This window comes from Thunnus thynnus, chromosome 2 (genome assembly GCF_963924715.1).
Source record: "Thunnus thynnus chromosome 2, fThuThy2.1, whole genome shotgun sequence".
In the NCBI taxonomy this organism is placed as follows: domain Eukaryota; kingdom Metazoa; phylum Chordata; class Actinopteri; order Scombriformes; family Scombridae; genus Thunnus; species Thunnus thynnus.
The window spans coordinates 1,199,404-1,212,836 of NC_089518.1; the positions used below are offsets into that span (position 1 = coordinate 1,199,404).

At 42.1% G+C, this 13,433-nt stretch overlaps 2 protein-coding genes across 2 annotated transcripts; both read right to left on the reverse strand.

Moving 5' to 3' along the window:
* Nucleotides 1-214: 214 nt before the first annotated feature.
* LOC137189910 (uncharacterized) lies at nt 215-8,804 on the reverse strand. The gene is made up of 4 exons (XM_067600041.1): nt 8,678-8,804; nt 8,526-8,588; nt 8,335-8,403; nt 215-8,230 (listed from the first exon to the last, which is right to left on the reverse strand). The coding sequence occupies exons 1-4, from the start codon at nt 8,747-8,749 to the stop codon at nt 260-262; spliced, it is 8,175 nt and encodes a 2,724-aa protein (XP_067456142.1). The 5' UTR covers nt 8,750-8,804; the 3' UTR covers nt 215-259.
* A 36-nt stretch (nt 8,805-8,840) lies between these two features.
* Nucleotides 8,841-10,721, reverse strand: LOC137189919 (uncharacterized). Its single transcript, XM_067600052.1, has 7 exons — nt 10,399-10,721; nt 10,164-10,266; nt 9,967-10,070; nt 9,610-9,882; nt 9,422-9,515; nt 9,239-9,306; nt 8,841-9,131 (listed from the first exon to the last, which is right to left on the reverse strand). Exons 2-7 carry the CDS (start codon nt 10,264-10,266, stop codon nt 8,856-8,858), a joined length of 918 nt encoding a protein of 305 aa, XP_067456153.1. The 5' UTR covers nt 10,399-10,721; the 3' UTR covers nt 8,841-8,855.
* Between the last annotated feature and the right edge of the window lie 2,712 nt (nt 10,722-13,433).

The following is a 13,433-nucleotide window of genomic DNA, read 5'->3' on the forward strand; positions in this document are numbered from 1 at the left end:
AATCTAAAATCTCCATTTCATGATCATTTTAACATAATACAATACATAATAATCCCAAATCTATCCACCGTACTACACTATCAAAAATGTGTACACACGATTGAGGAGTTGGAGTGGGACAGACTCTACACTAAATAAGACAGCAACCATAATGACAGCCAGTAACGCACCATGAACAACACACAAGTCAGTGTGTTCCTAAAACCCTACAGACACGCTGGGACACTGCGATGTAGCACATTACCTCAGACATAGTAACTTATTCCTGCTCTAAATTGAAATCTACATCAAAAATTTCCTCCACACCCTCAAGCTCATCAAACATAATCAAACTGTCTATGTCATCTAACTGCCCCTGATCATCTAAAACACCAAAACTACACAGAATACCTTCATGATCACTGAAGTACGCTGGCATCACTGCACATTCCACATTATACCGTGTTGTTTTAACATATACATGATCAATCAATGTCCCCTTTTCTGTAGTTTCTTGTGTTACATGCTGCTTAAATCCTTTTAGGCTCAGGAATTTACAAATTGAGGATTCTTTTAAAATGTTTTCATTAAAGTCTCCCATTAGCACAATTGTTTTACTGATTGGATTTAACCAGTCAAGTAACTTCTCCACATTATGTTTAAATAGAGAGCTTGGATAAGATGGTGGACGATAAAGTACTGCCATCAATATGTTTAAATTGATACACAGGCATACCAAACACTCCAGATTTAAGTTTGGTACCTGCAGAATCTGATAGTCCAAATTGTCTAAACAGTACAAACCAACTCCACCATGTTGTAGATTTTTCAGCTCTGACAATTTGGGGTTACTGTTGGTGTAACACAAACTTCGAGGACGACTGTGGAAAGTGTACCCACACATTTGCACACTGTTTAATGAGGTTTGTGCAGTGAGCCACGTTTCTGTGACGGCAATACAGTGAGGCTGCAAATGCTGCGTGCAGGACACCAAATCTGAAAGGTGGCGACTTAAACTCTGAACGTTCAATAAATACACAGAGAAACTATGTGCATTTATTGAAGGCTTAGGTTGTTCAATTAAAAATGGAGGCATGCTATCCATGGCCTCCTTTATGGTGTCCTTGCAGTAAATGGCCTTCTCTGTAAAATCCCTGATGATCAGGCCAGACAAAGCCCTAACACGACTCAGAGCTACATACGCCTGCCCAGGTGCAAACACCTTCTTCAAAGATACAACAGCTTCATCTACAGTTAAGCCCTGAACTTTGTGTACAGTACACGCCCACGCTAATTTCAGAGGAAACTGTAAACGCACACAACCCCGTTTAGTGGCCTTCTCCTTCTCTGGTTCAATAGCAGTAGAATTCCTGCATTCTACTGCTGCATGGGCATATGTCTTCCTCCTCTGTAAGCCAATTTTATCATCGTCAAATTTAACATAAATTTTTAGAGGAAATGTTTTATCTTTACCAAAATCCATGTCAGTGACAGTGCCACATGCTCCATTCACCAGACCGTCTCCAACATCCACGTTCTTACATAACATAACACGCGCATTCTTGGCCAAATACAACGTTTGTTCTAAACATGTGTCCAAAGCATTATTTTGAGTACCACGTTCCAATTTCCCTGTTTTCTTGTTTGTTATGAAATCTTTAGCCTCAATTTTGATGTAATCAGGACACATGGCAAACAACTTATTGAAATTGTGTTCATTTACTTGCATATTTGTGGGGAAAATATGCAAGGCCGAGCTGTCTTCCCCTGTCTCACGAGATTTCAACATCACAACGTCGCTCTCTAACATGGGGGTTTTTTTGGAACGCACTCGCAACCTATTCAACATCTCTGCAAATGAGCTATCTTTCTGCCTAACTATTGTTTTCAGCTCCACTATACTGAAATGGCACCACAAGCCAACACCAACCTGACTGTTATGCAGAGGCTTCCCTTTAACAGGAGGCAACTGATAAAAGTCACCAACAGCTATCACACTAACATTACCAAATGGGGAAAAGTCACCAGTCTGCTTAAGCTGCCTCAACCTGCCATGGACATAGGTCAACAGATTGTGATCAACCATACTGATTTCATCAATGATTAAAATTTGGAGTTGACTAAATTTTGCTCTTAGAGAGTTTAGTTTATCTTCACCCAAAGGGGTATAAGGTAAACTAGAGTGTGTGCCAATACTCAGTGTGTGATGAATTGTAGCTGCGTTTAAAGAGTATGCAGCTATGCCTGTTGAAGCAGTTAACAAAACACAAATATCGTCTGGTTGATGACAAAGTGTTGACAACAGCCTCCCTGCCTCATACTGAATAGCTCTAATTAAATGACTTTTCCCCGTCCCTGCGCCACCTGTCACAAAGACATGCATAGGCTCTGGGTTTTTACCCATCACCTTCTGCAAACACCACTGTCTGACCTTATAAAAAATAGCCATCTGCGTCTCATTCAGAGACCTAACCAAAGCTAACCCCTCACGTCTAGGCATAATTTTCCTGGGTCTCTCTAAATGTGCTAATTGTCTGTTATCAGCGGCCAAGTCTGGAACATTTTCCATTGCTTCCAATAACTGTTCATCCTTTTTTTCACCTCTCTGTTGCTGTCTCATTTCGTCTACACATTCAAGGCGTTCCACTTCCTGTTCAGGACACAGCTCCCCCCAAACATCTTCATCAACTCCGTTTTGCTCGACAATTTCCTGAGCTCTTTCCAAATCAGGACAATCTACTTCAAACTTTGCCCTGTTCTCGTCAACCACAGTCTTAACCGAATGCACAGAACCATCACTAAATGTCACATCGCCACCGTTATAGAACTGACTAAACATTTCAAAGCCTTCAGGTTTTAAGTCTGAGTCAGCTCTATAGGGAAGGAACAATTGCATCAGACTCTGAAAATGGTCCTCCTCTCGTTTCTCTAAATCAAAACGCATATAACGAACAACTGCGAACTGAGAGCGTGTTCTCCTCAAGATGAAGCCTAAACCACTTTTCAGTTCAATCATGTCTTTAGACTTCTCGTTCTTGGAGAGAACACGATACTCAGACGCAAATGTAGCCATGCACATGTTATCAAAGACATCATTGTCAGGCCTGTTCCTATACCTGTCCACTATGCCAGGCATCCACATGTCCTCTGTCTTAAGCTCAGTACAAACTGTTTTCTGTTTCAAAACACTGAGGGGTAAACTCATCTTCACTATGTTGTTCCCAGTTGGCACAAACACAACCTTTCTGGAACACTCCTTCAGATGCATGTTGGTTAGCCTATACACCGCCTCCTGAGCACAGACGTCCCTATTGTGTAAATATACACTGCCTAGCTTTTTTAATGCTTCTTTAGCAGAGAGATTTCCTTGTTTTGTTGCTTCTTTTTGGGCGTTACTCAATAATAGGCCAATTTCTCTCTCTGCTTTAGTAATATAAGATATGATATAGATGACGACTGCATAGGCGTCGGTGACAAAGCTAATGTCCAAATTTGCATTCCAGCACTTCAACAACTGCTTACTATACTGGTTTACCCAAACTTCGTTCACCCCTCTCCTATAAACCACTGTGCTCTTTTTTTCCAATCTTCGATAAGCTTCTTCAAAGATGCCCTGATTGATGCCTAGAGTCTGAAACAAATCCTCTACACTGACAAAACTCACTTCTTCTTCCTGAGCTTTCTTAACAGCTGTCTTAACATTTTGCAAAATATACTGTGCCCTCTCTTTTGGCATCAAATCATCATCAAAACACTTACAGACAGGATGGTTCTTTGAACCAGGATCATTCATGGTCTCCTTCACCTTATGATCACATTTGCAGTCTTTTGTCTCTATTTTACAAACAAACGTCCTAGATGAAACAGGTTTTGGGAAATTAAACCGACATGTTGTTTTCTTTTTCCTGCATGATTTAGAATGTCGTTTCGAGTGTGATTGAACTGATGACACAATGTCCAATAATGTATCATCATCTGAGGGTAACTCGCATGTAACATATTTATCTATGAACTCAACGACCTCCTCATCTGTGTTTTTATCAATTTGGGGAGCACCCTCAATCCAAAACAGACAGTGTACATGAGGAGAACCACGCTGCTGAAATTCTACCCTATAAAAGTGATCAATGATTTTGCCAATTGGTTGGGAAGGAGACATGAGAACCTCGTTCAAAAAACAATGCCATCTGTAGTCAAACATCCTCGCAGCTGTGACCGGGTTACGACGCAACAACTCACACCTGTCTGCCCACTCCAAATCCTCTACAGTCTGTGTCCTACCTTCTTGTTTTAGAATAGTGGTCAAAAGATTCTGCCAGCGCAGATCCGCAGAGGAAAACGAGCAAAACCATGTCGGGATCCCCAACTGACGTACGCATGCTAAGATGTCTTTCTGAACTGACTGCCAAAAAGCTGGAGTTCCTCTAATTGGCTTAAGAAACCTATAACCCTCATCGCACTTTAACAACTTCTTCAGAGACTCCTCGTCCATCAACATTTCTGGACTAATCCTTTGCGACTTCTGTCCACCTTTACCCTTGCGCAACGCAACAGAAACACTCGATGACACACGATCTATCTCTGACATGTATTGGGCAAAGAAAATGTATTCTACATTACATGCAAAACGACCATCCGCATGCATAATCCTGTTATTAAAGTAACGAGACAGAGTTAGGCGATATGAGCGGCTGTCATGGAAAGTCTTACTACCAAAAGGAAACAACACAGGGAAACATTTAGCCTCATTCGTGTGGTCAGAAAGCACCCTAACCGGACTATTCCCCTCTGCAGGCGCAATGTTTACAATGTCATCAAAATACTGGTCTAATGCTTCCTGACCAATATTTATAGGCATAAGACAAGTGTCCTGAAACATGCAGTGCTGCTGTCTGTCATGTAACAATTCATCCTGTATTATCTCTGCTGTTTCCTCCACACCATCAACTACAGCCTGTTCTGTGACCTCACCACCTGCCTGAGCTGTCACCTCACCACTTCTAACAACCAGATCTTCCTGACATGATGCTACCTTTTCTACAACAGCTTCATCCTCACTACCTGGCTGATCCTCCTCATTCTCCCCATCTTTTTGCCTACAAAACTCGTTTACCCACTCTTCGTTAAACTCAATATCATTGTAATAAATATTAGTTCTCTTTAAATACTCTAGCGCCTGTCTTACACGTGAAGTATCTACAAACTGATACTCGTAATGTCCTTTATACGTCAATTTGCGCTTTAATTTCACCTGTAGCAGAGACCCTTCCATGCTACAACGTGGCAACACATTAGTTGTCTGCACTATGTTGGCTGGAACACATGTAACCGGACCATGTACTCCATTCTGTCCTCCTTTAGGCAATGCCAACATTTTCATAAACGGAATGTGCAGAGCTATCAGGTGTTGTTCTAAACTATTCAAACATGCCAGTTCAGGTGGAATTGGATCAAGCATCAAAGTATTAACCCAACATTCAGCTGGTATCTGACCTTTACTTATCTTATTGTGACAGGTATAACAAATCCAAAGCTGACCTCTGGATGAAACTAACTGACATGGCACAACGCAGTCATCTGAACATCTATGCAGAAACTTCTCACTAATGCACATTTCTGCAATACCAGCTGTTGCTGAACTTCTACTATACATTTCCCTATCACAAGTCAGCAATTGAGATCTAAACATCAAGCGATGACAAACACAACACACAAAATGTGGCCCATCTCTGACTTTCTCTAAAAACTGATGCATAACAAAACCAAAATCTTCTGACTTCTCTGTCTTCTGCTTCCTACTAAACCCAACACTGGCAATAGCTTGCTGCTTAAACTCAGAACTATCATGATACCTTCTTTTCCTTTCTTCTCTACTCCTTTCTTTAACCTTCTCTCTATGCTTGACATTGGCTCTATAGTTCACCATACTATATACTTTACTCTGAGCTTTAACAGTCTCTCTATGCTGGAAGTTGTCTCTATATTTCAAAATACTCCGAGCTTTAACACTGTCCTTATGCTGGAAGTTCACTCTATATTTCAAAATACTCCTGGCTTTAACACTCTCCTTATGCTGGAGGTTGTCTCTATATTTCAGAATACTCCTGGCTTTGACATTCTCTCTATGCTGGAGGCTGTCTCTATATTTCACCATACTGTTTAATTTCCTCTTGGCTTTAACACTCTCCCTATGTGGTATATTTTCATGATACTTTGTTACACTCCATAATTTTGCCCTTTCCCTAAACAACACATTTTCGTGATACATCTTTCTACTCCTTAACTGACGTTTCTCCCTTATCACCATGTTCAATTTCTCCTGTGTCTTTTTCTTCTGACTCATATACTTTGACCTCAAAGACTTACTACTTGATTTTCCCTCAGTAGCATCACTCACAACATCAGCACTATCTATACCTTTATCAGAAACTACACATTCTAACTTACATCCTACTGCTGCCTTGTCACAGTCAACCATATCCTTCATTCTAGACCTAATGCTGTAACCTGTCACTTCATTAAGTTTACAGTAACCGTAACAAGTCTGTAGTCCTGGCCTACAAACACAAACAACATTCTCAAAATGCTTGCCCATAATGTTCTCCAAATAAATGCACTCTGCAGACAAAAGGTCATTGTTGCTGCTGTACTTCAGCCAACGCCCACCATAAAAAGTACACACACTAACTCCTAACCAATCTGCTGTAACCTGTATTTCCACCTCTGTGGCCCAAGTGTTAACGGTTCTCATCCTGGACTGCTTAATGTACTCTAACACAGAGGAATACTCACTCCTCAAAATACTCTGGTATTGAACTGCATTCCTCTCCAGCTCTTTACATACTGCAAGTCTAATCTTACGATGATACTTCTGAGAACCACTCACAGCCTGAGAGATGGCTCTAAAGAAGCAGTTACCATCAGCCACAACCTTTTCATTCCTACATGGGACACCTGTCAACCCAACTTCTTTGGACACTGGACCAGTGACCTTCACATAGTCAGCATTTAATCTTGTACACAAAACCTGACAAACATCTACACTAAGAGGACAGAAAACCAGCTCGTCATTCCTCACAGCACTAATAAATTCAACATCTGAGTTAATTTCACTAACATCAAACCTCTTTGATTTCTTTTTCATGCAGTTGTGAGAAGAAATCTTGCGTTTTCTGCCATAAATACTTGTTGGTTCTTCCTCTGAATCGCTGCTAACCTCAACGGCTAAAGTCTGGACAGAAATGTTAGACACTGATACACTTGCAGTTACGCTAGGCTCTGGTGTTGGCACTGTACTCATATCAATGCTACAACTCTCCACAGAAAAACCAGACGTAACTGTACTTGCACCACCACTAACACTAACACCACACAACTCGTACAGCTTCTGACTTGTGCTGACACTGTCTGCCAAACAACAGATGTAGAGATGCAATTCATCAAGACATCCAAAATGCAAAACCACACTAGTACCATTGCAGTGTAACAAGCCTAAGTTACTGCGTGAGTGACTGTCGACCACAGCGAAGTGACCATTCTCACAGATGATGGCAGAAGTGTTACCACACAGTGTCAAAAGACATGTTGTGTACTGACTGAAGATCCTCTCCAGTCCATTACGTAGACTGACAAACACACCAAAGTCAACTAATTCACCTTCAGTCACACCTACTTCACCCATCACCACATCGCCAAAAGTAAAACTACACACCTGTCCATCAATTTCTAACTGCTGTGGCAAATCTGGAACAGATAAAAGACCTGACTGATGCATAAAGATGCCATGGTCACGCAAACTGCTGTACAACCCATCACCTACAACCAATGCACTATCCAGATCATTCCTCTCCCACATAAACACACTGCTCACCATGTGTTTGGCTAAGCTAACCAAAGCTATAGCCATACACTGCAATCCTCTGTATTTAAACTGCTCATCTCCTTGGTGAAATGAGCCCCTTACAACCTTAACTAGCTTAATTCCTCTGCTACTCTTAGCCACCATTGCCACAACATTGCTTTTGGAACCACACTGAGCTGCTTTAACATCAGAAACAGAAAAACAAGGAGAAAAACTAGACTTAGCTTTGCTGATCTTCTGTGGCATTCTTGCTCCCTCCTCGATGGTGGACGTCATCGGCATGGCAGGGCAAGTTGCAGCAACCTCCTCCTCCCCCACCACCTCTGGCAACGCACCAGCACACAATGGCACCGCAGACCCCCTCAAGGACTCCTGGGCTACTGCCTCTACCTGAGAAATGTAAAGACCAGGTTTTACTAAGAAACAGAATAGGTGAAGAAAAGTTGATGACGTTTGTCATTAATAACAAGTCTCACATTTAAACAAAGACAAACCTGCTGCACTGCTGGGCTGGGCATGGAGGCAGACTCGATCACACGTGCAGGTGAAGGTGTTGCCAAGACCTGTAAAGAAAAGGAAAGGACAAAATGTCAATAAAACAATGCACTCATTAAACTTGCATATATACAAGGATACACCAAAAACAGTATTAAAGAAAAAAACAAACAAAACACACCACACCAACCTGGCGCTTTCCTCCTCTGATCCTCGTGGCAACACTTCTCAGCCGACGCTTCACAGGGGAAGCCTAAAGGAAAAACAACAGGACTTTAAAAACAGCTGACTCCATGTTTAGCTCTTGGCAATACATACACAAATAATTTGTAGAGCAGTTACCTGGCCAGCTGCTGGAGCAGCAATGCAGTCAGAGGCAGAAGAAGGCGAAACCTTCTCCATGGCATCCAACATGGCACCACTGAACCACACAGGGTTGGACGGGATGACAGACTGAGGCACCGTAGGTGTTCCAACCTTTAAAATACAAAGAGAAAAAGGAGAATTGCTTAGATGTTTCTCAACCAAACAGAACTGTGAAAAAATGTCCAGCCACACAATGAGTTAGAACACGAACTACCTTGCACTCCCGTCCAACAACTGTCCACTCCCAGGGGTCGCTGTGCCGAGGCACGGGGACGTGTCCTGTCACAACCAGCCTGGGGGAAACCCTGGTACGCGGTGACGTCCGGGGAGACACCGGAGGCTCAGGTGGAGGGGGTACCAGCTGGCGAACCGCGGCGTCCCACAGCAGCTCCACCATGACCGGCATGCCATCGGTGTCGCTGAGGTGCACCTGAAAACAGTCAAACAGCAGACTTTAATCACATGTGTTTATCTGACATATGGAAAAACAAAACTCTTCCATGTTACATTTCACAAAAAAAAGCATGCTGTACTTACACCGTCGTGGCACCACAGCTCCAACCGATGCAGAGGGAGGTGCTCTGCCACAGACACAAATGGGAGACCTAACAGAGAAGTGAAACATGATTACTTCTTCTAATCTTTACACCTGTATTAACCATTTGTGTTAAATTTTACAGTATATTAATTACAACTGCAGATGACCAAAACTTTACATACCCATGCGTGCTGTGACACGGTGGTACTCCTGACGCAGCAGGTCCTGCAGGCCCGGATCAGTGTTGATGCGTGGAGGGAAGTCCAGCACAAACACCTACAGAGAAAGTAATTACAATTATCTGCTTAACAGATGTGCCACTTAAGGACCAAGAAATAATGACAGTAATTTTTCACAAAGCTATACACACCTTGGGCCAGAGGTTGCAGACAGTGGTCAGGAGAGCACCAAAGTCCAACGCTGCCTCACCAATGGTCCTGCTGGCAGTGAGGTTGTTGCTCGGGGCACACACACAGACCGCGTCCGGGGTCCACGGGAGGGAAGCATGCATCACCTCTGTCCTCAGGTCAGCTGCCGCTCCACCTGGAACAGAGAGAAAAGAAAAAGACAGAGATCCCTGTGGCATACTTACAAATCCGTCGACGATGGCACGCAGGTGAGAGTCCCCAATGACGAACACCATCTGCAACAGAGACAGTGCGTTAGAACAAAGACACCAACCATGACTCCATACACTCAATGACTTCTAAATAAAAAAGACAAATACCTGCTGGTCCAAACGCTGTGCTGGAGTGACGAACTTGATGGGACGGTGGGTCAGCTCCGAAGTTCGCCATCTCCGCACACGATGGCGGTAACCAGTACCGCGCCCTGTTACAACGTTGATCATGGTAAAGAATGTCAACACATGCCTAGCAAATCGATACATTTTAATGAAACACTTCAAAAATACATTATACATACGAGCAACAAACTCGGGGATGGGTGGCCCAGGGGTCCAAGACTGCCGCTCTGCAATCCTCCGCTTGGCCGCCTGAGCACGACGGTGGGACTTCGCACGGGGCATCTGCAATGAAAAATTACTTTTTATTAAACCTTAACACAGAAATCTTTGCAGCCTGTGCCAGTGATACTCACCAGGCAGAGGTCACCAAACAGTTTTACTTCAGAATTCACACACAAAATGTATTCAACTTACCTTGGCAATGAGATGGGCAACTTTTATTTAAAAAAAACTGTGTGAGTGTGCGCGTGTGAGTGTATGTAGTTCTGTGTGTGTGTGTAATCTGTAAATGTGTGACAATTATCAATAAGTTATGTGTGTCTTAAATTAAATAATTAAATAACTATATGTATAAATGTTGTAGATCAGAGAATCACTGATATAGTGCAAATATCGCTTGTGACAGCTGACAAACCAGCAGAGCACCAGATCACACAGGCAAGAGTTGGATATCTGTAAATATAAGAATACACATCGTTTTATTTACGCCATGCTGTTATGTAGAAAAATTATAAAACAATGTGTTAAAAAAAGGATACAATATTGAACATCCACATACATAGCTCCATATCTTTATACAATGTTTTAATAATGAATTTACTCTCAAAAACATGAACAAATTATATTGCAAAGCACTCTTTCAGTCACAACCTAACACAGAAGCTAGTTGGTAGCAGGCTACCAAAGCCAACCTTTAACCTCTGTTATGCTACTATAAGATTCAGAATAACATACTCATGCTATATCAATGTGTTCAGTTCACTAAAATTAACTACAACTTGTGGTCTCTTATAAACAGTCTCATTAAGAATAAGTTGTAATTAAATATACATCAAACAGTCTGCTTACGGTTTTAGGCCTGTTTATGCTAGCCAACATTGGCATTCTCACTAATAACAACAGGGTGTAAATGCGCCGTGCTAAACAAGCTACCGCCATGGTCTGCCCCACCCCCTCGTCCAAATACGGCCACTTCCGTCTCCAACAATCAAACGTGGCAACGGCCAAACCAAGATGGCGACTGCCAAAGCGCAACTCGAAGCTTCACAATGGCACTTCCAACGGCCAACATGGCCGCACCCGTGCCGTACTACTGGCGTTTTGTCTGTACACGGCTTTACAGATAATTCGAATGACCACGAATTATGATAATCCATAAAAAACCATCAATACATCTTTAAATCGATCTCACATTATCTACACTGCTTTTTGTATTTTATCGAATTATTTTAGCATCAGCCACGTGTCTAAAGACTACATTTTATCAGAGGAAACTAGGCTGTGTGTGAAATTTTGCCCGCGCCTGCATCCACCCTCACCACACAGAGTCACAAACGTGGCAACGGCCAAATCCAAGATGGCGATTGCCAAAAAACTACACTCGAGGCTTTACAAAAGCAGTTCCAACGGGCAAAATGGCCGCCGCCGCGGCGTACTACAAACGTTTGGTCTGTATACGACTTTAGCATACAATGCACATGGCCACAGATTATGTAATCCATGAAAATCCATCAATAACTCTTTAACATTTCACATTATCTACACTGCTTTTTGCTTTATGGAATAATTTAAGCAAATTATTCCATAAAGACTACATTTTATCAGAGGAAACTAAGCTGTGTGTGAAATTTGGCCCGCGCCTGCATCCACCCTCACCACACACAGTCACAAACGTGGCAACGGCCAAATCCAAGATGGCGATTGCCAAAACGCTACACTCTAGGCTTCACGAACGCAGTTCCAACGGCCACAATGGCCGCCGCCGCGCCGTACTAATAACGTTTGCTCTGTATACGACTTTAGCATACAATGCACATGGCTACAGAATATGTAATCCATGAAAATCCATCAATAAATCTTTTTAACATCTCACATTATTTACACTGCTTTTGTTTTTTTATGGAACAATTTTAGCATCACCCACGTGTCTAAACACTGTATTTTATCAGAGAAAAGTAAGCTGTGTGTAAAATATCGCCCGCGCCTCAACCAACCACACCACACCACACCACACAAGGTCAACAAACAACAGTCACATTACAAATATACTGTACAGTAGTTAATACCACAGAGAAAACAAAAGTTCTTACCTCGACAACGTGACCAAGTGTGGCCTGTACCGCTCAAGCCGGCTGTTTTATGAGCTTGAATGACACGTCATCAAACCATCACCACGCCCACACCTTTACTAGCGCAATCATTGCAACAATCATGTACATAAAATGGCGTCTTCTCGAACTTTCTGGAAGTTGACTCACATTTGTACCTAAAGTTAGATGTGTGCGACGTGGAAAAAATACTCGTACAATGTGCGACTACTAATTGCAACCATAAAAGTATATGAATTCTGAACGGATTTAAGTTGAAACACCAGTAAAAAAAAAAAAAAAAGTGGCGACACTTGTAAGGTCAGCGGAGCGTTAACTTCAGCATGACCGAAAGAAACACAACCAGTTAGCCTCTGCTAGCCTCTCAGCTAACCCCAGCTCTCTGTTTAGATCCAAACGGAGCACCGAGTCCCGATTTGTTATTTAAGTTAAAGCGGAGAGAATCAGCGGCTCTGTCGGCCAGCTGAGTGAAGTGAAACCTGCGGAAAAAACACCGTGACCATCACGGTAAAACAGTCCGTACAGAACTACTGTGTTCAGCTGCACAGATAGGAAATCCCTCGGCTGACAGGATGTACCACTCTGTGAGGAAATATATGTTACCCTCCCCTTTTGGTTTATAACACAGTTGGCAACCAGCATATTAGGTGCATTACTGCCACCCTCTTCCTGAGTTTTTCCCTCATATCAGCTATAGTCTTTCTTGATCATTAGTACGATATATGATCACATGTGTAATAGTCCCCTCAACCAAGTTAGAAAAAATATGTGCATGTATGAACAACAGCAATTGGAGAAGATGACAGTCACAAAGTAATCATGTTAAATAATCATGATCTCAATATTGAACAAAAATGATCGTGATTATAATTTTTGCCATAATCAAACACCCCTAAAAACAGCAAATTATGATTTACACACACACAAACACACACACATAGTTTAAATATGTATGTGATAAATTGTAAATATGTTATAATGAATTGTTTTCTTTAAGAAACTGTTACTTGAACATTTTTCAGTGTGCTCCTAAAGATATATGTATGCTCCTAATTTCTGTCGTTTAGGAGCACATGTACTCCTTGAAAAAAAGTAAGGATTGAACACTGCTGTCACTGCTGC